Source organism: Tetrahymena thermophila, assembly GCF_000189635.1.
Source record: "Tetrahymena thermophila SB210 genomic scaffold scf_8254815, whole genome shotgun sequence".
Taxonomy (NCBI): Eukaryota; Ciliophora; class Oligohymenophorea; order Hymenostomatida; family Tetrahymenidae; genus Tetrahymena; species Tetrahymena thermophila.
Genome location: NW_002476571.1, coordinates 604,390 through 630,836, shown reverse-complemented (window position 1 = coordinate 630,836; position 26,447 = coordinate 604,390). Strand labels below are relative to the sequence as shown.

The 26,447-nt window shown below is 23.4% G+C and overlaps 9 protein-coding genes across 9 annotated transcripts in view; 7 read left to right on the top strand and 2 right to left on the bottom strand. All coding sequences in view use genetic code 6, as the record gives it.

Annotated features, from left to right (window-relative positions):
• TTHERM_00204170 (hypothetical protein) overlaps positions 1–170 on the top strand; it is a gene marked incomplete at both ends in the record, with an annotated part of 337 nt that extends 167 nt beyond the window's left edge. The window contains 2 exons of the mRNA XM_001007103.3: positions 1–10; positions 114–170. The exon at positions 1–10 is cut by the window's left edge and continues 167 nt beyond it. Coding sequence (XP_001007103.3) covers positions 1–10; positions 114–170 — 67 coding nt within the window. The remainder of the gene's footprint in view (positions 11–113) is intronic.
• A 984-nt stretch (positions 171–1,154) lies between these two features.
• On the top strand, positions 1,155–2,082 carry TTHERM_000204169 (cation channel family protein; the record flags this gene model as incomplete). Its single annotated transcript, XM_012795368.1, has 2 exons — positions 1,155–1,956; positions 2,048–2,082. 2 exons carry the CDS (start codon positions 1,155–1,157, stop codon positions 2,080–2,082), a joined length of 837 nt encoding a protein of 278 aa, XP_012650822.1.
• A 1,863-nt stretch (positions 2,083–3,945) lies between these two features.
• On the top strand, positions 3,946–6,559 carry TTHERM_00204160 (cation channel family protein). The gene is made up of 2 exons (XM_001007102.2): positions 3,946–4,371; positions 4,824–6,559. Exons 1-2 carry the CDS (start codon positions 4,025–4,027, stop codon positions 6,463–6,465), a joined length of 1,989 nt encoding a protein of 662 aa, XP_001007102.2. The 5' UTR covers positions 3,946–4,024; the 3' UTR covers positions 6,466–6,559.
• A 452-nt stretch (positions 6,560–7,011) lies between these two features.
• Positions 7,012–7,740, top strand: TTHERM_00204150 (carrier protein, putative; the record flags this gene model as incomplete). Its single annotated transcript, XM_001007101.3, has 1 exon — positions 7,012–7,740. One exon carries the CDS (start codon positions 7,012–7,014, stop codon positions 7,738–7,740), a length of 729 nt encoding a protein of 242 aa, XP_001007101.1.
• Positions 7,741–9,335: 1,595 nt separating this feature from the next.
• TTHERM_00204140 (hypothetical protein) lies at positions 9,336–10,709 on the top strand (the record flags this gene model as incomplete). The annotated part of the gene is made up of 1 exon (XM_001007100.1): positions 9,336–10,709. One exon carries the CDS (start codon positions 9,336–9,338, stop codon positions 10,707–10,709), a length of 1,374 nt encoding a protein of 457 aa, XP_001007100.1.
• A 1,425-nt stretch (positions 10,710–12,134) lies between these two features.
• On the top strand, positions 12,135–16,058 carry TTHERM_00204130 (hypothetical protein; the record flags this gene model as incomplete). Its single annotated transcript, XM_001007099.2, has 1 exon — positions 12,135–16,058. Exon 1 carries the CDS (start codon positions 12,168–12,170, stop codon positions 16,056–16,058), a length of 3,891 nt encoding a protein of 1,296 aa, XP_001007099.1. The 5' UTR covers positions 12,135–12,167.
• Positions 16,059–16,567: 509 nt separating this feature from the next.
• Positions 16,568–17,830, bottom strand: TTHERM_00204120 (cyclin-dependent kinase-like Serine/Threonine kinase family protein; the record flags this gene model as incomplete). The annotated part of the gene is made up of 1 exon (XM_001007098.1): positions 16,568–17,830. The coding sequence occupies one exon, from the start codon at positions 17,828–17,830 to the stop codon at positions 16,568–16,570; it is 1,263 nt and encodes a 420-aa protein (XP_001007098.1).
• A 682-nt stretch (positions 17,831–18,512) lies between these two features.
• On the bottom strand, positions 18,513–18,902 carry TTHERM_000204119 (hypothetical protein; the record flags this gene model as incomplete). The annotated part of the gene is made up of 1 exon (XM_012795367.1): positions 18,513–18,902. One exon carries the CDS (start codon positions 18,900–18,902, stop codon positions 18,513–18,515), a length of 390 nt encoding a protein of 129 aa, XP_012650821.1.
• A 1,155-nt stretch (positions 18,903–20,057) lies between these two features.
• On the top strand, positions 20,058–24,797 carry TTHERM_00204100 (hypothetical protein; the record flags this gene model as incomplete). The annotated part of the gene is made up of 6 exons (XM_001007096.2): positions 20,058–20,835; positions 20,911–23,033; positions 23,086–23,258; positions 23,311–23,489; positions 23,698–24,235; positions 24,323–24,797. 6 exons carry the CDS (start codon positions 20,058–20,060, stop codon positions 24,795–24,797), a joined length of 4,266 nt encoding a protein of 1,421 aa, XP_001007096.2.
• Positions 24,798–26,447: the final 1,650 nt, after the last annotated feature.

Here is a 26,447-nt window from a genome sequence, read left to right as displayed (position 1 = left end):
TTTTAAATAGGTAAAAAATTAACAATATTATTAAATTTAAAAATAAAATAGAATAATTTTATACCTTATTAAAAAAAATATAAAATTTTGATTTTATTTGGTTGAAAAAATAGTTAGTTTTAAAGAAGACTCTCATCAATAATAGAGAAAAAAAAATAAATTACTTTTGATAGCTTAAAATTTAGTAAAATTATTTATGTTTGAAGAAGAAATAAAGAGCGAGCAAAAAAATTATATTTTAATTTGTTACCATAAAAAAAATTTAAAAAAAATAAAAATGAATTTATTATTAAATAATATTTATTATTTCTTTATTTATTTTGTATTATTGAAATCATAAGAATAAATATATAAGCACAAGCTAAATAATTTCTCTTAATAAGAAACATTTAACGTATTATTAATTAATTAATTGATTTTCTGATTTATCTACTTAATTAAAATGTTAATGCTAGCTATTATGTAACTTTAACTCAACAAACTTAAACTTTTTTTTTTACTCTATCAAATTTTGTATTGAATTAAAATAGTTTATGCAATTACTATAATATTATATATATTTCTTATTAGTTTACATTAAATAACTATAAACCCTAAGGCTGTCAATATATTTATTCAAAAATCCTTCTTTTTGCTATTCTATATTTTAAAAATGATGATATTTTTTTATTTTATTTAAAATGAAATCAAAAACTATTTTTTTCAAAATATTATTGTTATTTATGAACAAAAGTCTTTTATTTTATTATTATTTAAAACTTATATAAACATCTATTTATAAACTCTTAAAACTTAAATTTTAACTATGTAAGAAAGTAGAACAATATTGAGAAGGAAGCTGTTTATCAAAATCAACTATTTTAACAATTTAAAAATTTTATAAAAAGCAGAAAAAATTCCTGATTATTTGTTTGTTTATTTATTTGTAGTCTAGCTTGATTGCTTGCTTATTTGTTTGTTTGTTTGTTCACTTGTTTGTACATTTGTTTGTTAGTTTATTATTTTTGACAGAACTATAACAAAAGAAATTGAATTACTTTAAATATATATTTTTATAGTTATTTTATAATATAATAGAAGATAAATAGTAGAAGTTTAATTGAAATTAGCTATTTACTAATTAAAAATTTGTTATATTGCAAGATAAATAAATAATGGAAGAAGAAGATTCTTTAAATGGAGCTCCAAAGAGAAGACAATTATTTATGGATTTAGATACTAAAGAAATTTACCACAAAAAAAACTTAGAAAACACATCTCAGGCTTTGATAACTCTGAATTCTTAAAATTGTTAAATTGATGATGATTATCAAATTGATAACAGCTAAGTAGAGAGAAATAATTTAGAGGTTAAAAAAATAAATTCAAGCATGTGCAACATAAGTTAGAAAATAAATGAAGTCAATTTTAAAGAAAGCTCAAAGGGTTAGTAAATTAGCTCCAATGTTTTAACAGCGCCATGGATAAGTAAATTCTAAAATGACACATTATTATCTAGCTTTGAAAAAATTTATGGAATTAACATTCAGCAAGTAAGCAGTAATCCTGATGAAAATATTAGCATAAATAACTCTTAGATTTAAAGAAAAATGACTCACTACTTTGTTAAAGAGCACAGAATAGATTTTAAAAATAATTATGATTAAGATTACCTAAAAGAATAAAAAAATTTTGAAGAATTAGATTTAGAAGAAGAAGATGAAGTTATAAGAGCTAAAAAGCTTTAGAGAAAATAAGAATTTTAAGAAATTTGGATTCGACTTGGGAGTGTTTTGTTTAATGTTAGAAAATTTTTTAAAGTGCTAAAATCTTAATGTTCTTATTTTAAATACAAAATATTGATGGAATCTCATAACTTACATATAATTGGAGACAAGGCGTTTTTTAAAAAAGGGGATCAAGACGATATAAAGAAATAAAATATAATAAATGATGAAGAAGAAGAAGATAAAAATTGTATAATTAAGTTTTAAGAGCCTTTTTCACCAGACGATTTTATTATTTTAATATGGGAATCTTATTTATTATTAATTTTATCAATTGAAAGCTTTATTATTCCTTTTAAAGCATGTTTCAAAGTGAATATGTTGATTGTGACTAACTTTCTAGTTTACATACCAATGATCACTTATGTCATAGAAATGCTCTTAAACTTAAACAAGGGTTTTTTTAACTAAGGGAATCTAATCTTGAAACGATCATTGATTGTTAAGAACTATCTTAAAAGGCAGTTTTTTTTAGATTTAGTATGCCTCTTCAGTACTTATTATTATTTAAACCTTGGCAGCTTTGAGTATTTGAATATCGCATTTCTAATTGCTAGGATTACTTAAATATAACGGATAACTTCTAGATTGGACGAATCATATTCATTATAATTTAAATACCCTGAAGCTTCAGAGCTATCTAGACTTATATTAATTATTATTTTTATTGCCCATCTTACTGGATGTGGTTTTCATTTTGTAGGAATGTACATCTCTGACAGCCAAAACAATTGGCTGGAAAAGTATAAAATATATGATTCCACTGTCTTTGAAAGGTTAATTTTAATATTTTTTAGTATTTCTTAAATAAATTAATTTGTAGAAAATTTAAAGCAAATAATTTTGATAAAAAGATTGATTTTTAACAAATATTTTATTTATGATTAAAATATTATTTTTCAAAAAGTAAAAAAGAATAAAATTAAAATTAAAAAATCATTTGTTTATTAAAATATTATTTTGAAAAATATTTACATGAATTTTAAAATAGACTAGTTTAAATTTGAGGAATAGAACATATCTTTCTCTATATTAATTAATCAATCAATTTTTAAAATTAATTTATTGATTCTTAAATTAAATATAAATAACTAGATATATAAATTCTTTGTATTATGCGTTTATTACAATGATGACAGTGGGATATGGAGATATTGTTCCTATATCGAATAGTGAAAAAATTTACGTAATTTTGATGGCGCTAACTTCTTGTGGTGTATTTGCTTATGCAGTAAATACAATAGGAACTATTTTCAGAGATTTGTAAAAAAAGTCTTTTAATTTTAAGTAATTTAAATCTTTATTTATAAAAATAATATTAATTATAAATATATGCTGCCAATCCTCATTAATTAATTAATTTATATTTTACCTGAAATAATTAAATAATATTCCCAATATAGGGTTAATTAATTAAATAATAAGTAAATAAATAAATTTATAATTAATTAATGAGGATATAAAGTATTCATTTAATAATGTGTATAAAACTATTTTATTTATATAGATAAAATAAATTTCAGATCTAGCAATATATGATCAATAGAAAAATAAATGTCAAATTACAAAGAAAAATTTTAAGAGCACTTGAATATGCAGATTAATAAGAGCAAAGAGGGAGCCAATAAGGAGAATTGATATTAAAGAAAGTATAGATACATCTATAAAATGAAATTAAACAAGATTTTTTTGGAAAGATTTTATAAAATCATAAAATTTTCTAATTAAATTTCTCAAAAAATTTTCTGAAGCATGTTTCTCTTAAAATGACTGAGAAGCTACTTGCTAGAGATGATATTTTATTTTCTTAAGGAGAAACAGATGAGAATTATTATATTGTCCTAAGTGGAAAACTAGAATTATTTATAATAACACAAGAATAAGTAAAACTTGGAAATATCCTTGTAAGAATTTATTTTTTTAATTTAAAAAAAAAATGAAAAAATTATTTTAGATATTAAATTAATTTCTTTTTCATTAAAAAAGCCTGGATAAGGCACAGGATAAAGGGGTTTTTTCACAGGATTTCCTAGAACGCTGTTTGCAAAAAGCTCTGAAATAACGAGAGTTGTCAGCATTAATAGAATTTCTTTCCTTGAGGTTATTAAAAGCTACCCATTGGACTATGTAAAAATATTAGCTAGCTACTTACTTTATTATTTATTTATTAATTTATAGGAAACTTTTTTACTTAATTATTTTCAAAAATTTAATGTTAGTAAAGATTTTGCTATATAAAAGATTAAATTCTATTTGAAATGAAAGAATTTGATTTAAAATGTTCCACCTGTTAATAATTTAATCATGGAGTGTTGGAGTGCCCTATCATCAACCCAAAAAAAGATATGAATGATCGTAATACTACTTACATTATTCAAAACAAAGGCAAGGACTGCATTTAATTAAGAAAGAATCATGATAGGAGAAAAAAAAAGAAATATAACTCTTTTAAGTATGAATCAGAAGTTAGATATAAACTTAGAGAAATTAGGTTGGACATTACTGGAATATTAAGTCAAGAAATACAAAAAAAAGAAAATTCTGATAAATATTTAGACGAACATGATATCTTTGAGAATTTTAACGATTTTGAGTTTTTTGTAAAGTAAATCATCATTTTTGTCATTATTGATTTTTAAATAAAAAATATTATTATTGTAACTTTCAAATACAAGAAATCAAAAAAACAAGCAAGCAAACAAACAAATAAACAAATAAAATACCTTAGATTTTTTTAACTTGTTTGACAAACACTAAATTTTAAGTTTTTTAGTAAAATTAATTTTACTTTTTTGTTAGATTAACACAATACAAAAAGTCAATTCATGTTGAATTAAAAATTAGGAAAATTTTCACTTGCTAAATTGTTATTATCAAAATAAATTTAATAAAGAAATAAATAAACACATAAAATAAATCAACAAAAATCTGATAGTATAATTAAAACTTATTAATTAAATTAATTATTTTATATTAAAAATGCATTCTTAAAATATTTTACTTTTTAAAAATTATTTTGTTAGGCATTTTAGTTAATCTTTTTTAAATTTCATTTAGATGCCCAATTATAAAAATGATAAAAAGTGAGTATAATGAAATGATTTACGAGTTGGTAGTTGATGAAGATGATGAAGAAATAGATGAAGACATACCTTTCTTAGAATGCATTCAAGAATATTTAAGACAAGAATAAAAAAGTGTCTAAGAATAGGACTCTGATTTTTAGAATTAAGCTAGTACTTTTAAGGTTCTTCATTAATAAAACACTAACGAGCCTTCAATTGCACCGGAATAGAATAGTGTAGATATAAATGAGACAAATAATCAAGAGTTTTAACCAAAAGAAACATCAATAATCGAAAATCTAATCATTTAACAATAAATTGTACCTCAAAATACTGCTAAGTAATCATTTGCTAAAAAATAAAAAACAGGAAATGTTATAAAAGGCTTACATTCTATTTATTCTATGGATTTAGACAATGATGTCCTCAGAGAATAAAATAACTAGCAGAATGAGTAAAATCCAACAATATAAACAGATGCTTACTTTTAAGGATTAGAGAAAAAAATGAATATGAGTTCTTTTGAGTAAGATATTTTAAAGCTTTTCAAGTAACAGAACTAGTCGAACGGGTCTAAATTAAAAATAGAAAGTAAGACTCAATCTCAGTTCACTAGAAAGCGGTCATATGACCAAGAATTCCCTGAATATCCGGATAGTCCATTAAGAAGGTAAAATAAATTAAAAGAAGGAAAGTCTAATGCTACTAACACAGTCATAGCAGCTTCAGAAATAAATAACAATTAAAATCAAGGTATTTTAATGAGAACAAATAAAAGAAGAATAACAAAAACTGTTACCATAAATTAAATTGAAAACTAACTTTTAAATTAAATGTCAAGACAAATCTCCACTGCATCAAATCAGCCTTCACAGTGCTCTTCAGAATAAAACTCAGAATTAAAAAATTCAATAAAAGTGCATCACTAAAAATAAAGTAGCACAAATTATAGTGATAAAACTTAAAACTAGCAAATTCTTAGTAATAATAATATTAATTTGAATATGAAAGTAGCTCTTCCTTCAATATAATAAGAAGGCAAAGAAATATAACCAAGTTCTTTTAAATATATAAAACCACCTAGCTCAAATATGATAGCAACTCATTAAAAATAGAGATAAAGTGCTATTGTGGGTTTAGATCTCCTTAATAATATTCATTTTCTTTAAAGCAATGGCAAAGAAAAGAATAAGGTTCACTCAGATGAGTAAGTATGGTCTGTATTACCAGATTTTGAAACTTTTAAAACTTATTAGCGCTACTTTCCTTTAAATAATATTGAAGGAGTTATAATGAAATATAACCGTCTTTAAGATAAAAAGTATAAAAAATAAAACTAAAGAGAAAATTAACTTACTAGAGGAAAGACTATGTCATATTTAAACAGGTGCTTTAACAATAAATAGTCTCCACAGTAAAAAAGGAGAGGTGCTGATAAATCTCTTATATCTAATATTAATTAGTAAATTAACTAAATCAGTATTTCAGCTTTGAAAGAAAAAAAGAAAAAATAAAAATTAGAATAAGATTCTCTTTCATAATGTAATAATAAATCAAGAAAGTAAACTTATAATTCTAACTTTTAATATTCTTCATCAAGAGTTGATAAAGAATCAGACTATAGCATAATGTGAACAAATAGATAATTAAGTAGTTTTTGATTTATTCGGTTCTTCATGTTATTATGTGTGTTTACACAACAATTCTTTTAAAATCTCAAATAAACCTTTTTTTTAGACTTTGATCTTAATATGTTTTTATTCATATTCATTAGTTATTTTTATTTGTTAAAAAATATTTTAATAAAAGTAAAATAAATTTGTCTGTATAATTTTCTATACTGTAATAACTCTATAGAATAAACTTATGTTTTAGAAATATTTGTTTTTACTAGATAATTAATAAATTTAAAAAGATTTTAAGGATTTAGTATAGAATTGGTGCTGCTATTTTTAGAATAATTATGGTTTATTTGATTTGTTAATAAATGGGTAAGTTGGGGTCTGAAAAATTAATATAAATTAGATAATAATTGGAATGTAGCGCCAAAATTTATAAAGATTTCAGTAAGATATTATTTGATAAAAATTAGTATCAGATTAGTAAAATAAGATAGAAAGATTAAAAAAATAAATTAATTAATAAATAGATATATTGATTGATATAAAGATATATAGAAAATGGAGGGAGAAGAATTAAAGTAGTAAGAGTTAAAAGTGAAAAAATTTATAAGAAAATCTAGGTTCACAAAAAGAAAAGAAAGAAGATAGAAGCTTAGTTAAGAAGCATAGGCTCATAAACAAAAAATAAGCGAAATAAGACATTTAGAAAAGGATTTTATTTGTGCTATTTGTTTGTAGTATATATGCTGCAGTACGAGCACTAAATGTGGGCATGCTTTTTGTGAAACATGCCTTACAGAATATGAGTTATTGTTTGATAAATGTTTAGTTTGCGATTCAAGCATAAAGAATTAAGAAATAAGGTCTTGTTTTTTACTAGACAATTTGATATAGGAGTTTATAGAGCGTAATCATCCATCAGAATTATAAAATTTCAATAAAAGAAAAGCTGAATGCATATAATAAAGATAAAAAAAGTAAATTTCAGATTGGCAAATCGGAATGAAAATAGATATAAGAGACTCCAATAATATTTGGTGTGTAGGGATTATTTCTCGTATCTAACCTAATAAAAATAACTAGGCATAAAACATTGTAGTCTGCTATGTGAACAATCTAAATATCCAAGAAGAATTACCATGTGCCTCTTCGAGACTGGCTCCTTTTGGATTATATAGTTCTAGAAAAGACATTCCTCATTACAATAATTGTTAAAATACATCTGAAATAGTCATTCACCTACCTACTCTTTCTGATAATGTTCCATAAAAATTATTTATCTAATGAAAATCAAATAAAAATATTGAAAGAGTAATATCTATTAAAAGCAATTTTATTTATTTATTAATTAATATATAGACACAATTTAAAACTTTATAAAAATGAGTAAAAATTATTAAAAATTTCTATATTGGAATCTGCTACAATTCTAAGATATATATATTCAATATTATAATTTAGGTTGCTGTCTGTCTGAAAACCTTAAACAGCAATTTTTACAAATTCTAATCATTGAAAACAAATAAAAAGCATTTTAAATAAATATAAAAAATAGTAGTTAAATTGGTTTTTTTGTAGTGTATTATAAAATGAAGTAAACAATAGTAAATCTTTAATTGAATATTTATTATGGATATGTAGATTACTGATTATATATTAAAATTTGAAAGCTTTTATTTTTGATATTTAATAATTATTAATTACTTAAAAGATTTAAAATAATTATTACTAATTTATTTGCTTTAATTTAATGCAAGAATATGAAAAAGCTTATCTCCATTTAGAAAAAGATAAAATAAAGTTTTTTTTTTATAAAATATTTTAGAATTCAAACTTTATATTTATTTTATCACTTAAAAGCAAGCAAACAAAAATCTCCATTTTTTTAAACAAATTTGAAAAGATTTCATTATATTTACATTTTTTTGAATCTAATTTAAAATCAATAAATAAATCAAAAAGAAGTAAAATTAATATTTTTAAACTTCTTTTATTTAAATACTAGTTGATTGACTAGTCAGTAGGTAGCCTTTTGCGTTGAAATATTTGAGTATAAATTTTAAAAAATAAATAGAATAAAATAAATGTTTTTTTAAACTTTTATTTGGCTATTTATGAATAATATTTTTTATTATATTTATTTGTTATTTTTCAAACTAAAATAATTAAAAAACTTAGATTTTTTTTTTTTTGTTAATTGAAAAAAAGTTAATTTTTAAATTTTTTGTAAAAATTTTGAATAGGTCTAATTTTTGAATTAGATTAATGAGTGGGTTTTAAATTTGTTTATTATTTGTTTGAAGTGGTTAATTATTAAATATTTTTAACAAAGCAAACTGTGTCTTTATATCTTGGAAAGATAATTATATTTTTTTTCAAATATCTTAACAACAATAATAATTAATTAATTATCATGGTTAAAGTGAAGTTAAGAAAGTTTTTCATCAGCGAAAAATTAATAGCTAGTGATTATTTATTTTAATGAAAAAATATTAAGAAAGAGGAAGTTATAAATAAAAATTTATTTCAAATTGATTAGCACAAATAAACAAAAAATACTTATAACTAACCTAAAAGCAACAATTTATCATATAAACAAAAATCTAAGAAAAGAAGCGCATAGATTTGCTTGATTGCACATTTAAAAACTTTAAATAAAAAAGAATAAAATCAAAGGTTATTTGAATCCAAACAAACAAACAAACATACAATCACAGATACTCAAACCATTTATTTAGGTTAGAAATATTTACTTTATAAATTACTTACTTAGCAAATTAGTTAGCGACATTTCTTGAGCAATTTCTAACTAAAAATATAGTTTGAAATGTGATGCAATCAATAAATCTAACATTATTTTTATCATTAAAAACAGATATAAAATGACTTCATTTTTACAACGCAGTGCCTAAAAAACCTAACTATCTCCTTCTAAAAGAAGCGCTGAAGATGTTTTTTCTGAATTCCGTAGTTTCCGTAACGAAACTAAGAGAAAGGCTGAGACTTCTCATTCCAAGTTAATTTTGGAGTCTCCTTAGTAAAGTGTAGGTGGTTACCAACCATTCGCATCTAATTCATTTGTCAGTGCAAAAAACACTACTTCATAAGTATTTTAACTAGGAGGTGGATTTATTCCTAACTCAAGACATGCTTCTAACATTTCTCCTAACAAGAAAGCAACCATTGGCATTTAATAGCACTCTCCTTAGAAGTCATACCTTTATAAAGAGAATTTACATGAATAGTGCCAATAGCATGCCTAGCACAATTCATAATTTAATCGTAGCGTAGTTAACCCAATTGCAAGCGGATTAGATAATTTGTAACGTGAAATCAAAGAAATTAGCTTCTCTAGTCACTTCAATCACTAGATTAACGCTGCTCGTCAATAAAGCAGAAAGAAACTAGCAAATTTGAGTCCTACATAAAAAAGCAATACTCCTCTTATTTCAAGTTAATATAGTCCAGCTCGCTCTAGCACTCTCAATTTGTTTGGCAGATAGTAAAATTCAAAGATTTTTGAATCTGCTTAATAACAGCAAGTTCAAATACCAACAAGCGGATTATCTTCTTTATATGCATCAAGCCAATTATAAAATTAATCTCCCTTCAAAAGAAGAAACTCATAGCAACCAAGAAGTTTGAATATCTTCAATTAAAAAGTAATAAGCTACTCTCCTACCAGATATTCCTAAAAGCTATTCAGTCCTAACAGACTTGTTAAGCGCCTTGGTTCCCCTGTTGATTCTCAGTTCCAAGACTTTGAATATCCTGCCACTCAAAACAGCCCATAAATCAATGTCAAGGGAACAAAATCAGCATTAACAACTTAAATTCCTGGGTCTTCTTCCCTAGGATCAGCAGCCTTCAACTTAAAGAGATCTAACTCAGCAAGTGGAAACAGCTTAAGTCAATTATTGAACCAAACAAAAAATAAAATTAAAAGCAATGGAATGGGTTATAATTTATCTCCTAAACCCTCTTTTGCAAACAGAGTTACCAACAATACCTAAATTAATTTGAACAACTCCTCATTCTTATCTCCTAATTCTAAGAACTAGGAAATATTCGGTTTCTCTAAAACTGCCTATCTCGTTGACAAAAGAGCTCATGATTTAGAGGATTATCTCAGCACTTTAAGCAATTCCGATTTCAGCTCTCTTCCTAGAGAAAACGTCGAATCCCTTATTAAATTGTCTTCTGTGATAATGTCTAAAGTGAAAGGTTCTACTTACTACAGAGGTAGTATTTTCTGAATAAATTATGAAAATTAATCGAATTGACTTTTGAGTGTATGTATGTATATCATATAATTTTGCATACATAAATACATGCATGAATTGTTTTTAATTGATAATTACTATTTTATAATATTAAAAACTAAATTTTCATTAATTCTTTCTAATAAAAAGAATCAGTGAATCAATTGATTTATCTTGTAAATTTTTATTGATTTTATTTAGTATTTTGTTTTAATTCTTTCTATCTTTCTTTGTTTATATATCTATCTATTTATCTTTTCAAAGAAAAGCACTGATTATATAATTAAATTTTTTTTCTTTTTTATGATAATAAATCTAAAACCAATTAAATCTTTTCTTCATTCATTCATTCATTCGTATCTTTTGTATCATTAATAACTTTTATTTGCTTACTTCATGCAAACCTCAAAAAATATCTAAAATTTATTAAACATATTAAAGCATTTATTCTAAACTTTTAGTAATAATTTTTGTTTTGCTTGAAGCAATTTAAAGTAAACTAGAATTTATCTTACATTTTATCAAAAAGAAATTAATTTTAATTTTTTAAATAAAACATTTGCCAAAGATATAAAAAAATTCAATTAAAGTTTTAGTCATTTAAAAGAAAAAAATACTTCGAAGATAAATATAAAGGGTTAATTAAGATTTATTTTTTAAAGAATAACATATTCTAATTAAAAAAATTATTTGTTATTTAGATAGCTTTTAATTGCTTAGAATTAAAGTTATTTTCTACTCATATTAATTAATTCTTATGAAATTAAAATTAATTTTTCAACAAATTCTTCATTTAACAATTTAAATAAATCCCAAAGATTTGATTTATCAAATATATAATTTTTTTTGATGATTATCTAAATAATTTCAATTTATCAATCATTTTATTGTTTAAGAAGATTTTTCTAAGTAATTAATTCTAAGATCAGTTTTACTTCTAAATGAGAAATTAGTTTCTGATATTGAAATATTTAAAAAGGAATAGAAAATTTATGATAGAAAATAAATAAGTGCTTGATACAAAATAATAAATTATGTTGTTATTATTATATATGTAGAATAATGATGCAAAGTAATAGATAAATAGATAGATAGATGCATAATTAATTTTAAAGCTAATTGGATTGATTGATAGATAGATAAGAATATAGTTAAAAATTAAGAGATGATTGCTGCAATTTAAAATTTAAGCACACTTTATAATTAACATTAAAATTTAATTTGCAAAAAATTTAAGAGTAAAAATTATTTATCTCTATAACTCTCTCTATCTCTCTTTCTCTATATATATATTTATTTATCTATCTATCTATCTATCTATCTATTTGCCTATCTTTTAATTAAGATAACATTTGGTGCTGTTTATCTTTTTTACAAGCTCATTTAATAAAGAAAAGATTTATTTGCTTGTGATATTAAAAATTAAATTAAAATACAAAGTTATTGAAATAAATGTATTAGAATTAGATAAATAATTTAAATAGGATTACTGCTTACTATGGGTATCCTTCTAACAATACAAATAGCAATACCAAGAATTTTGATGATTCCAACAATGCTTCTTTATATTCGGTTCGAAAGACAGGAGATGACACTCTAAATAAATCATAGTCAAGTCCCAAGAGTCCCAATACAAGTGAGATTTTGATATAAAATATTGGTGGAAAAGTTGGTGATTTAAGCAAAGAAGTATCAAGACTTATGTAAATTAATGATAAGTTAATAGCTGACATTTCTGCTTTAAATACACAAAATCATAACAAAGATTTTTTGATAAAATCACTTCAAGAAAGGCTTAATCTAATTGATAGCAGCAGTAACAGTGCTAGGTTAGTTTAAAACGCAAATTAATAATAGATTATTGATTACAATTAGTATTAAATTAATCATTCTAAAATTTAAGAGAAAGAAGATGTCTTTTAGTAGTAAAAAATAACAAATATAAACACTTTGTAGCCACGCTCTGGCATAAGCCCAAATTTATATGTGAATAACATGCTAAATCCGAATTAAAATTAGAATGTAACTAACTTAGACGGTAAAGAAGATAATTAGCGTTATTTATTAAGTAGCCTTTAGGTTAATACAGATGTAGCTGAAAACACAACTAATTTTTTATTCAACAGTGGTTTTTCTTAATCTGGGAAAAATTCAGCCAAGCACGCTCAATAGGTCCAGTAAATTTCATATGAAAAAACCAACGGATATAATTAGAATTAGACTAACAATATTACTTCTCCTTGGAGTTTATATTAGTAAGATGAGAAAGTTAATTAAATTTAAATGAATGCTCCTTCATTCAGCAATAACAATGCAACTATAAATAATGTCAACAATCAAGCTTTTAATGATTAGCAAATAATCAGAAATTCTCAGCAAAACAAGTAGCTAATGTTAGCTTCATTTTAAGATAAATAATCAGCTTCGTCTGAATAAGTGAATAATTTTCAGTCTCAATTTTCACTCTTTCAGGAAGAATTAGAAAATGTCAAGAGGGAAAAGGCTCAATTAGAGATGAATTATAATGACTTGAAATAAAAGTATGAAGATTAGCAAAAAGAGCATGCAAGAGAAATAGCTTAATTAAAAACAAACATGTTTAACAGTGTGGTAGAAAGTGATAATTACAGTAAATATGATGAAGATCCACTTTTTAACATTGAAAACATAAAGAAATAACTTGATAAAAATACTAGTGAGTTAGTTAAATCAATAGAAATAGATGAAAAAATGATTGAAGGAAGATTTAATAAGAAGGATAATACAACAAATATCTTTAACAATAATTCATTTAGTGCCTCCAAAGAAAAATTTATTTAAAAAAGCAGTACATCAAACAAATTTTAAGGCGTTTCAGACCATCAAACTAACTTGGTTGTCTCACAAGAAATCCCTTCTAACAAGAATTTAGATAAAATGGGTCATTCATAACAAAATATTGTGGTATCTAGCGAGTTTGAAAAGACCGATTTTAAGAATAATTAAGAATAATTCATCAAAAGAAATAGTTTGAAATAAGGAACTCTAAACGGAGTTAATTTGCATAAAGATAACACGCATTTAATTGATATTTTAGATTAGCTAGAATAGGCTAAAAAAGAAAATACAAATCTGAAATATGAGCTCAAGTTAGTTAAAGAAGAATTGTTATTTATTAGCGCTAAGGATACATAAGCCCACAGCAAAAATGAGTAGCTAAGAATAATTGTTGCAAAGTTTAAATTAGAGCAGGAGGAAGAAATAATGAAATTCAAAATTCAAAATGAAGAGCTGCAAAGTGAGTTAAAGAAGCTCAATTCTTTAAATAAAAATCTTTAAAATGAAATCATAAAGTTAAAAGAAGGTCTCCAAAGTCATTAACGCTCTTCTACAATCATGGATGAAAAGACTCTTGAGAATCTCTTTGATTCTGAAATCGAAAGTGAAGGAGAAGACTTAGAAGACGATGGCTATGGTGACAGAGACTCTAAACAAATAAGAAAGCATAAAAATGATATATTAAATACGATGACAAACAATGAAAAAATATACAATAAAATTGTTTATCTGAAACGCAAGAATCGTCGCTTAGAAGATTAACTTGAAGAATGGAAAAGATAATATTGGTTGCTGGAGAAATCTACATAAAACAACAATTACCAGAGTCAGAATAACAACAATAAAAATAATAATAACAACAAGAAGCCAAATAACAATAATTAAAATCATCCTCCATAATTAATTTAGTAGAATTCTTAAGGGTCAAGTCAGGAGAAATCTTCATTGTTTGAATTTAATTTCTCATAATTTTTGCAATACCAGCAAAGAGCCAGCTAAGAAAGTAAAAAGTAAGTCCTACAACAAGTATAACAACTACCTTAAGAAATGAATGAAATAAATGAGATCTCTGAAAACACCTAAAAAGAAAATAAATTAGATAGTTCTACTTTCTCTAAGAATGAAGCCATTTCATAATGTGACACTCCTGCTATAGGAATTTCAGTCAACTAAGGAAAAGCTGAATAAACTACTCCATAAATGAATTTTGGTAGTCCTTCGAACGAAGTTACCAACCCGAAAAGTAATAAGAACAACTTAATTGACTACACCAACATTAGTAACTTGATCATTAACTAATAATAAAATAATATACAACAAGAAAAATCAGCTTCGTAGCTACAGACTAAATAAAATGATTTCACTAATATTTCTCCAAAATCAGCAAATCTGAACAATAACAAAATCAATTTTAGCAACGAACAATTTTATAAGCAGACATCATTTAGCAACTATAACCCATACAGTTTAAATAGTAATTACTAAATTTAAAAGATCGATCAATATCTGTATAAACCTGTGACATAATTTAGCCCTTCATAAAAAATTCCAGATTAAATTTAAAGCCAGAACGATTAAATTAATAATCACATACATCAAATAAAGGAAGAAAAGAAATAACTTGAAAAAGGAGTCATATCTACCATCAAAGATATCCGAGATTAAGTAAATTAGCTTTAAAAGAGAAAAATCAAGAATGCTCCTTAGTTCTAATCACATTAATAATAAATAATTAATCAAATTACTAAACAAAACAATAAGTTGTAAGTCTAATAACAGAATACAACTTCATAAAAAATATTTAATGATTAGCTCTATCAAAATAAAACGTTGAACTCAGATTATTAAAAATAACATCAATCAACATCAGGTTTAATTCATCTTGAGCAAAAAACATCTAACTCTACTACTAAAGTTTCACACTTGATTAATAACTTTAAAAAGCTTAATTTGGAAAAATCTCAATCTCCTATTATAACTTCAGATCAAAAAAATAACAACTTGAATTAGACCTCTATAAATAGTAATAACACTAGCTAAAACATTGGTAACTTTACTTGCCAAACTGATAGATAAATTCTATATAATAATAGCAACTAGAACAATGTTCAATCTTAACCATCTCTAAACCAAATAAATTAATACTAGCTGACTAATTAGTAAAAGAATCTAAACAAAATAGCGTAAACTGCGGCTACTACTCCAAAAATGTCAAATACAAAACAATCTACTTCTGTCCATTATGCCTAAAACAATTAGCAAATTTAACAATATCAATAAATTAAATAAGTTTTGCACACTCAACCTAATTTAACAAATCATTAAGAAAAGACTAATTTCAATAATAGACAAAGTGCAAACTTAAGCTACGAAACAACAAAATCATAGATGAATAATCTAAACAAAAGTACATCACCAATAAATAGCACAAAAACCTACCCAAAGCAAATCGAGTAAAGTTACAGTAACAACTTCATATATTAAAAGACAAAATTTAACCAAAGAATCAAAGATAAATACAACTGAATAATATTTTTTTGTTTATTTATATAAATTAAATGTAAATATTTATTAATTTACTTTCTTACTTACTAAATAAAAACAATTATCTTAGCAAATCATTTAATTGTTTTTACTTATTATCTAATATGTTCTTGCAAGGAACTTAATGTAAAAATAAAATTTATTTAAGAATGAATGGTTTTGTAAAAGTAATATTTTATTTATTATAAAATGTGTATCAACCATTTTATTTGACCAGTAGAATTTAATAAATCGGATTAATTTTATTTTAAATTTAAATTAAAATATTATCAAAAGAAAATTAGTTCACAAAAATATAGATACTTTCTTAAATCAATAATACTGCATTTACATTAATAATGTGACTTTAATTTAAGGTAGAAAAAATTTTTATTATTATTTTAATTTTCTGAAATAAAAAAAACCTTCAAGTATTGTTTCGGATCTCTGAATAGAGAAAATATGTATATATATTATAAATAGATTAATGAATAGTAAACTATTTATCGATCTCATAAATCTTCATATAAATTATAAAATATTAATTTAGGATTAAGAGGAATTTAATCAGCTAAGTGCTTTTAAAAAGCAATATTTTAAATTATTTATATTTAATATCTTTTTAGCTTCTACTTTTACTATTTTTAATAACTTTTTTCAACTTCAAAATAAATCTCCTTCATTATTTCATCTTCATTTAGGCCAATTTAAAATTAAGAGTGATCAAACTTTACATCACACTCATCAATATCATCCAAATCGTATAAATCTTCAAAGTATGGATGTTGTAAGCATTCTTTCACAGTATAGCGCTTATCTTCATTGAAAACGAGCATTTTATCTAATAGATCACATAATAAAGGATTTGCATCTGGAAATACATCCTACCAAGATTTTTTACTATATTTAATGATATATTAATACAAACCTTTATAATCTTAATATTATAAAAGTTCCTCTCCTGAAGGAGTTCCTATGTAAGAAAAAATAGCATTTATAAGTCCCAAATAGCCTCCACCAAGCTAATTAGAAAGATTGGAAAAGAAAGTATCTCTATTAATTAGCCCTAAAATAATTACTCCAACATGCCATATATCAGTTTTAGATAAATTTTTAGGTAAATTTAAAATTTATTATGGAGATAAGAAATAGTCACTCGTTATATATTATGAATAAATTTCATTAGGGAAATTAGTACCTATAAAACGGCTTATTTTCAAATCGCAATTTTTATTTAATAATATATTAGAAAGTCTCAATTAAGTGTGGTAAACATTTTAGGAATGCAAAAAAAAAAGAGCGCTTAATATTTAATAAGTAAAATATTAGATATGATCATCAGTTAATTCTTATTTAGAGAAATTAACTCTATGCAAATCTGTATCAATGAACTCTCTTACTATGTAGAGATTTTTAGATTCCATCATTATATGTAGATTAGAAGAAATATTTTCATGCTTAAAATGGTTTTCTATTTTTATTTATCTAATTAGTTAATTCATATAAATCAAATCATCATTTTCAATTTTTATTACTTCAATTATTACTTTTTATCCATATTCTTGATCAATCGCAGTGAAAGTAGGATTAAAACCAAAGCCTATTTATTTTAAAATTCGATATCTTTTCTCTATCTTATAAACACTAGTATAATAATTAAAAGAATGTAAATCGTTTTCAGTGTATTAAAATGACAAAAATCTTAAAGGATTTTATTAACTAAAAGCCTATAATTGAGATTGAGATAATGAATCAAAATTAGAAAGGTTCTACATTTTTATAAATTCTAATACTTATTTTTGTTATTTAATTAATTTGTTTTTTTTTCTTCTGAATTTGATATTTAAGTAGTGATTTATTTATAAGTTCTCACAAAATATCTAATAAATCTCTCTATTAATAAATAATACTAATATATTAAAAATATAATTTTTAATTATTTATCAACACTACTTGCTTAATTTTGAAACCCTATTTATTTAAATTTTATATATTCTTTCTAAATAAAAAAATTTTCATTAAATTTTTAAAATAATTTTTTATTATTCTTCTAAATATTTATTTGCTACATTTAAAATAATTATTTGAGAATAAAAAAATATATATATATATATATATTTAGATATATTATGAACAAATTACAAGGACTAATGAATAGTAGTAAACTATTTATTCGATCTCATAAATCTTCATATAAATTATAAAATATTGATTTAGGATTAAGAGGAATTTAATCAGCTAAGTGCTTTTAAAAAGCAATATTTTAAATTATTTATATTTAATATCTTTTTAACTACTACTTTAAACAACTCTTTTCAACTTCAAAATAAATTTCCTTCATTACTTCATTTTTACTTAGGCCAATTTAAAATTAAGAGTGATCAAACTATATATCACATTCATAAATATCCTCCTAATAATATATATCTTCAAAGTATGGATGTTGTAAGCATTCTTTCACAGTATAGCGCTTATCTTCATTGAATACAAGCATTTTATCTAAAAGATCATATAATAAAGGATTTTCACGTCGAAATACAACCTACCAAGGTTATTTCCTATAAAAAGGGAGTGATAATAACTCATTATACTATTATTTATAACCTTTTTCTAATAACAAGTCCAAATCCTCTTTTGAAGGAGACCCTATGTAATAAAAATAATTTGTTAGAAGTCCTCCAGAAGCTGAACAACAAAAGTCGGAAAATATATTTTTTATTTAAAATAGCTCTAAAATAATTACTCCAACATTCCATATATCAGTTTTAGAGAAATCTTCAGGAAGTCCTAAAATATAGTATGGAGATAAGTAACTATTAGTATTAATATATTTTTTATCAAAATCATTAGGGAATTTAGCACCAAGAAAATCACTTATTTTCAATTCGCAATTTTAATTTAATAAAATACTATCACGTTTCATAACGTAGAGGTAAACATTTTAGGAATGCAAAAAAAAAGAGCTCTTAATATTTAGTAAGTAATACATTAGATATGATCATTATCTAAATTTTGAGTCATCATAACTCTGAACAAATTTGTAGGAATGAACTCTCTTACTATGTAGAGATTTTTAGATTCCATCATTATATGTAGATTAGAATAAATGTTTTCATGCTAAAAATGGTTTTCTATTTTTATTTATCTAATTAGTTAATTCATATAAATCAAATCATCTTTTTCAATTTTTATTACTTCAATTATTACTTTTTATCCATATTCTTGATCAATCGCAGTGAAAGTAGGATTAAAATCTCTTATTTATTATAAAATTCGATATCTTTTCTCTATCTTATAAACACTATCACCATTATTAAAAGAATGTAAGTCGTCTTCAGTGTATTAAAATGACATTATGTTATCTAATTAATTTATTTATTTATTCAAATTTTGATATTTAAGTAATCATTTATAAGTTTTTACAAAATATCTAAAAAATACCTCTATTTATTAATGAGCAATTATTATGATATTTAAAAGATAATTTTTTAATTATTTATCAGCATTGCATGCTTAATTTTAAAATCCAATTTATAAAAATTTTTAATAAAATAACAATAATAGTTACTATATTTTTTTATTTTTCAAAAATAGGCATCATCCCTTTATCAACCCCTCTCTTCATTTCCAAAAAAGCAGTTTGTTTTTTATAATTATGAAGGGAATTATGTAAATAAAAAAATTTTAGTTAATTGTTGAAACAAAAATAAAAAATAACAGTAAGTGTTTGAAAATAAGTAATTAATGAAAACCTTTTTTTTACAATAAATAATAAATGATAAGTTTTTGACCATTATTAAATATTTTCAGATATTAAAAAAAGGAATTTAATTGGATTATTTTTATATTAAATGAAAATTAATTGTATTGAAGAAATGAAAATTAATAAGATGTTTTAATAAATAAATGAAAAGAATTAAATATTTCAACGATTTTTAAAAGTGTATTATTGGTAGCTAAAATGGAATAATCTATTTATTTATTGAATAGTTGTTTTTATTTATGAATTATAATAACAAATAAAATATTCGTTAATTAACTAAATAAGTAAATAAATAAATATCATATTTATGGAGATAATTTAGTTTACAACATATTTTGCGGAAAAGAAAGAAGAAGTTGTTTTTAAGCAATTAAAATTAAATTGTATTAATTTTTTTATTAGAAGAAAGATTAATTAATTCAATTAATATTCTTAACCTTATTTAGTTTATTATAAAAATGTTTAAGCCTCAAAGCCCAGTAAGTCTTAAATATGAAAAAAGCAATTTAAGCGAATAAAAAGATGATGGGCAAACAAAAGATATAGATTAAAAGTAGCTTAAAAGTCTTGAAGAAGATCACACTTCTTTATTGAAGAAATATGAGCAACTTTCTAAAACAAAATAAGATGGATTTGCATTAAATTCAACTGTTGAGGCGCAATAATAATATTATTCAAAGGATTTAAATTAAAGATCAAATACTCCAAGCAAATTGAGTCAGTAAGATCAGTATCAAACAGCTAAATAGCTAATGTAGATTGCAGATTATGCGTTGCAAAATGAAAAGTCAAAGGAAGAAAGGATATTGTAGCAGCTTGTCGAGGATTACAAGGTTACGAATCGTGATCTAAGCACAAAATTAGATTAAGAGAGACAAGAGGTTCTAGATCAAAGGGTTAAGATCCATGCACTAGAAACAGAAATAAAATTTTGTAAAAAAGAGAATTAAAGACTTACTTCCATGATAGAAAATATAGGAACTAAGAAGAGTAGCATTTTGAATTAAAATATACAAGGTAATTCTTCCAACAATATTATTTTTAGCGGATCTTCGTTTGGAGAAATACCAAATAATATATCTAATAATTCAGAAAAGCAGGAGAACCCAAATGAGAGTCAAAAGAGGCAATGGGAAAGTAGAATTTTGTAATTAGAGGAGTAAAATAGCCAACTAACACAAGAAAAGCTAGCTTTGCAGCACTAGAACAGGGTTATGGAGGAAAGATTATCAAGTATAGGGAATGAATTAGAAATATTGAAAAACATTCAACAAGCTATGCAGTTAAAAGACAAAAAGCAAGCCAAGGATGAAATTAATGCTAGAGAAATTGAAATTTAACAGCTCAAAGAGAGCTTAACGAAGTTGAAAAATGAGAATTAAGAACAAATGTATTAATATCAACAGAAAATTAGCTTAAAGAACACAGAAATTGAAAAAATGCTTGAATTGAATAGCGTTTTATAGGAATAATTTTTACAAATGGAAAAAAAATTATAATAAAAAGAAGAATTTTTGCAAAGTAAGCAAGACAAACAATAATTTAATGAAGAGAGAGAACAGATATTAGTTAAAGAGAATGAAAAGCTTAATATTGAGTTAGTAAATATGAATAATTAAGTCAAACAGTTGAATGAGCAGATACAGCTCAAGTCAAGTAAGCAATAAATTGAATTTATTCAATTATAGAAAGATTACTAGCTTATAGTTTAAGAAAAAGAAGCTCTTATTGTTTAAGCGAGTGGGTAGCAGGAGACTATATAGATGCTCAACTAGCAAATTGCAATTTTAGAAAGAATATCTAGTGAAAATAATAAGACCCAAAACTCAAAGAAGCAGTCTGAAGAGAAGACTCTAAGTTTAGTCAAAAAGGACTTAGAGGATTCAAAATAAAAGCAATTATAGCAGAGCAAAGAAATGGATTTATTAAAAGATCAAAATGATAGATTATAAAAGTAAATCAATTTAATCGAAGAAGAAAATTAGTGCTTAAAGATGACAAAGGCTGATACAGAAGATAAAAACACTGGACTTAATTCAGATAAGAATAACTATTTATAGTTAATTGATTAGCTTTAAAGTGAAATTTGCTAATTGAATGCGACGCTTGAAGAAAACTAAAGAAAAAACTAAGAAAAATAAAAATAGCTCAACGAAACTATTCAGATTTAGAAAAACGAAATAGGGAATTTGTAGTCAATTAATGCAATGTTTGAGAAGCAAATTTTAACCATTCAAAATTAGCTCAAAGATAAAAAAAATGAAATGGAAACAAAGTCGCTGGCCTAAAATAGCAATGTCAACGAACTTAAATTTTTTGAAGAAAGGATAGCAAATTTGCAAAAGCAAAATGACCTCTATAGCTAAAAAATACAAGCCTTGGAATCTAAATAATAGTAATTGAGCAGAGACAGCTCATAAAAAAGAGCGTCTGCTCTTAATTTACTAGAAGAAGGAATACAGAGATCGAATTCAAAGTAAAACATAGCAGCAGCAGCTCACGATGGAGAAGAAAAGTATAAAATTATTTTAAAGAATTATAACCAAATGAGTGAATAGTGCTCAATGCAATTAAAGCAAATAGATATTCTTAATTAAACAATATAAGAGTTATAAAAGACAATCAAATAATAAACTTAGCAAATGTAAAAGAATAATTAAAACCTATAAATACCGTCTACTTCTGATTTTTAAGATTACCAAGAACCATCAAAGAAAAAACTCTACTTGGAATTTAATTCTAAAGAAGGTTTATCTGAAAATAACCTTGATAACAACTACTCTCCAGAAAAAATTCTAATTTAAGATTTGGAAGTTTTGTAAGATAACAGCAAGTTGAGAAATACAACAGATTAAGAGAAATAAACATTAATAGTAAACTTATAGAAAGAGAATAAAAGGTTAGTTGAGAAAATAGCTTCAGTTGAATTAGCCTTTAGTTAATTAAATTAGAAAGTAGATGGTCTTACAAGATAAAACTAAAATAATTTGAATTTAAATAATCTAAACAGCAGCAACAACTTGCCTCCTCTTCCCTACCCAACAACTCCTGTTATGACATAAAACAACATGATATTTTCAAAGTAGTTTAAATCTTCAGAAAAGCCTCCATCGACTCCTCTTCAATTATCCAATTAAAAGAACTTATTAGAAAAGGATTTAGCTAATTCATCAAAAAAAAGACATAAAATATTTGAACCATATGGTACAAATAGAGTAAAATTGAATAATAGTATAATCAGAAGTTAATAAAATTTTAAAATAAAAGAGACACTAGTCATCAGATAGGAAATCCCCAAACACTAGATACTTAAACAATAGTGTAGAAGGTAACCCATAAATTTAGACTAGCAATTATTAGAGCTTCAATGGTTCTCCAAGTCGTTCATATCAAGACGGTTTTGGGCATAAAAGGTAGCACACGCTCCCAAACGCCTTTAAGTAAAAAAATAAAAATAAAAAAATTATTAAAATCTATTTTAAAAATATAAAGCTCTTAATAAAACTTTTTTGTTGACCAAAGCTAAATAAATTATAATTCTAGAACAAAGTAATAAGAAGTAAAAAGGCCTAATTCATTCTATTAATAAAACCAATCTTTTAAACCAGATTAAAAACAAAACAAAAATGTTCAAAATGAAGAATCTGTGCTACTTTTCTCACCAATAAACTGTAAGAAAACATCAACATTCAATAAATAAATTTATTAAATTAAAAAATTTGATTCAAAAAATAATAAATTTCTTTAAAATTCGAAGATTTAAAATCACTAAAAATTATTTTTTTTGGATGTAAATTTTAAATAGCAAAATATTAATTTGAATTATTTAAATATTTTGTTAACTTTGTTCTAAAAATACAAATTTTATTATTCAAAAAGTGATTGATAAAAAAAAAGCTATGTCATAGGATGATACAGAAGATTTACTATCAAATGGTTCTATTGATAACCAAATGAAATAAATCATTTATCCTCATTTAAATGTCTATGAATATTATGATTAGATGTAAAATAATGGTAGCCAGTGTATCAGTTTGTAGATAATAAAATTTGATAGAAGTCTATTCTCGTAGTACGCTATGTCGAAGGATAATTTGCTTAAATATAAGCAAGCTATCTTTTTATAGAAGATTGTTTACTTGGAAACGAAAGAAGGACTGTAAATTGGATGCATTAGCTAGCAAGAAAGAGACCAAGATTAAATTTATTTAAATTTAAATCTTTACTATAAAAACTTGGCCTAAACCCCTATAGATTAACTTTATGTAACACTTACAGGATCAAGCACTTGCTAGGCTTTTGCAAAACCAACTGTATCTAATTGGTGCTTATCTCCGAACAACTAGTCTAAATAAGAGCTCTTCTTTAAATTTAACTCAATTCCATTTGGTCCAATCTAGGCTGAAATTGTTTACCAGTAAAAATAAATCAATAAATTATTAAATAAATTGTTTTTATTAGCATGAAAAGTGCTTAGTTAATTAAATAAATTTTATAAAATTAGATGCAAAGATATCAAGAAAAAATTTTAGTTGCACATGCCAGTAAATATTTTAAAATTTTTAGAACAAAGAACTATTTAGGCTGATAGATTGCTCAGTAAATATTTAAAAATAAAGTTGAATCCAAAAAATACTGCCAAATTACAAAACGGATTTATTTTAAAATCAGAAAAATTCTATTTAGACAGAAAATTTGCGTTGAATATAAATGATTTTGCTTAATATTTGCCTCACTTCTAACGTATTCCTCAAATCGATAAGTTAGGAGAGTTTATGATGGGTGGCAATGATTTCTAGCTAGGAGGAAGCTATTTGCTGAGAGAAAATAATTTAATCTTTTATATGATACTAACAATAAAAACAAACAAATTTGCAATTTTTGAAATATTTAGTGAGTCTAACAATCAAAACAATATAACCATTTGTGAGAATATCCTTCAAAATTTTGTTTATATTTTTATAAACCCTGATAATTGAAATCAATTCAATCGATAGATCTAGACCTTAACTTTGAATCGTTCTATTATAACGCAATTAACATAATTAAAATAAAATAGAATGCTTTCGTCATAGTTAAAATTTTTTCAAAGCAAAATCCATATATTCAAAATAATAACAAAGAGTAAAAAAATAATTATTTCGATCTTCTTGCATAAATAAATAATTAAATCAATTATTATCAACAAATTCTCAAAAAAAAGTTGGTATTAATCCAACAATTATCTCATTTAGTCACATAATACTTTTTTAAATTAGATTTCCAAACACAAATAAAAATAATAAATTAAAAATAAGAAACAAAAAAAACTTATAAAAAGTAATTTTCTTTCTTACTAACAAATAAATAAATAAATACATAAATAATTTTACTCAAAATTGTATCATTTAATGTCTATAAAAAAAAAATAAATATATGTCTTACTAAAAATTGTAATTAATAAATTTTTAAATTTTAAATTTAAAAATCAATCTTATAAATTACTTGTAAACAATCATTTAAAATTAATTACAATCAATCTCTATCTCTGAATTACTTTTTTAAAATCTTGATTTTACCTTTTAGTTTTACTCGAAATTTTATAATAGAAGAATTGATTTATCAATAATTGACGCTATTAAGCAATCAAACATAATAAATATTGAAGTAATAGATAAAATTTTCATTTATAATATTATGAAAGATATTTTGAAGACTTTTACATTTTTTGAAAAGAAATAAAATTTTCTAAACAAAATCTAATAAGTAATAAATGAATAAAATAAATATTTTATATTATTATTAAAATTATAAGTATAAAGCGGAGCTCAATTTTAGTAGATTTTTTACCAAATATCCTAAACAAAATCTAAACAAAAAATATTTTATAAGATAAATATATTTATATCTAAAAATTAATCAGTTTATTCTTTATCAATTACAATTATCATTAATATTTAAAATGAATAGAATGAACTAACAAAATTAAAATTTTTTGGTCAAGGCTAGAATAAATTTAAAGTTTTCAATATTAAAAAAAATTCTAGACTATTTTCGAAGTATTAATTAAATGTTTGTTTATATTAATTTGAAGTTAATTTTAACCGTAAAAACATTTTTATTTATAAAATTAATAAATTAAATTTATAAATAAAAGTAATTAATATTGAAAAAATACTTGATTCAATTTTATAATAAATAATAAAGAAGAATTGTTTAAAAGAATTAGCAAAATATTATTATATTAAATACAAAATATGAATAGCACAAATATACTTAATTTATTTATATTTATAAGCGCATTTAATCATACTAGGATAGGTCTAAAAATCATAAAATCATTAGTGTTTTTTTATATATTTAGTTTAAGTGAATGTTTTTAAATGGTTTTTTGTTTGTTATTATAGAGTTTATGAGTAAAAAATTATAATAAATTTCTAATAAAATAATAAATTAGCTTTTTATTATTTTTTTGATATAATTTATAAAGAAATTTTATAAATTTCTTTGTTATCTGGTCAGTAATGAATACTTATATATAAAGTAATTAGTATATATTAATAAATAATAATGTTAATAGCTTTACTCTGTTTGAAAGACTTTTAGAATAGTAAGTAAGTAATATATCAAAAAAAAAGGCAGTCAGGTAA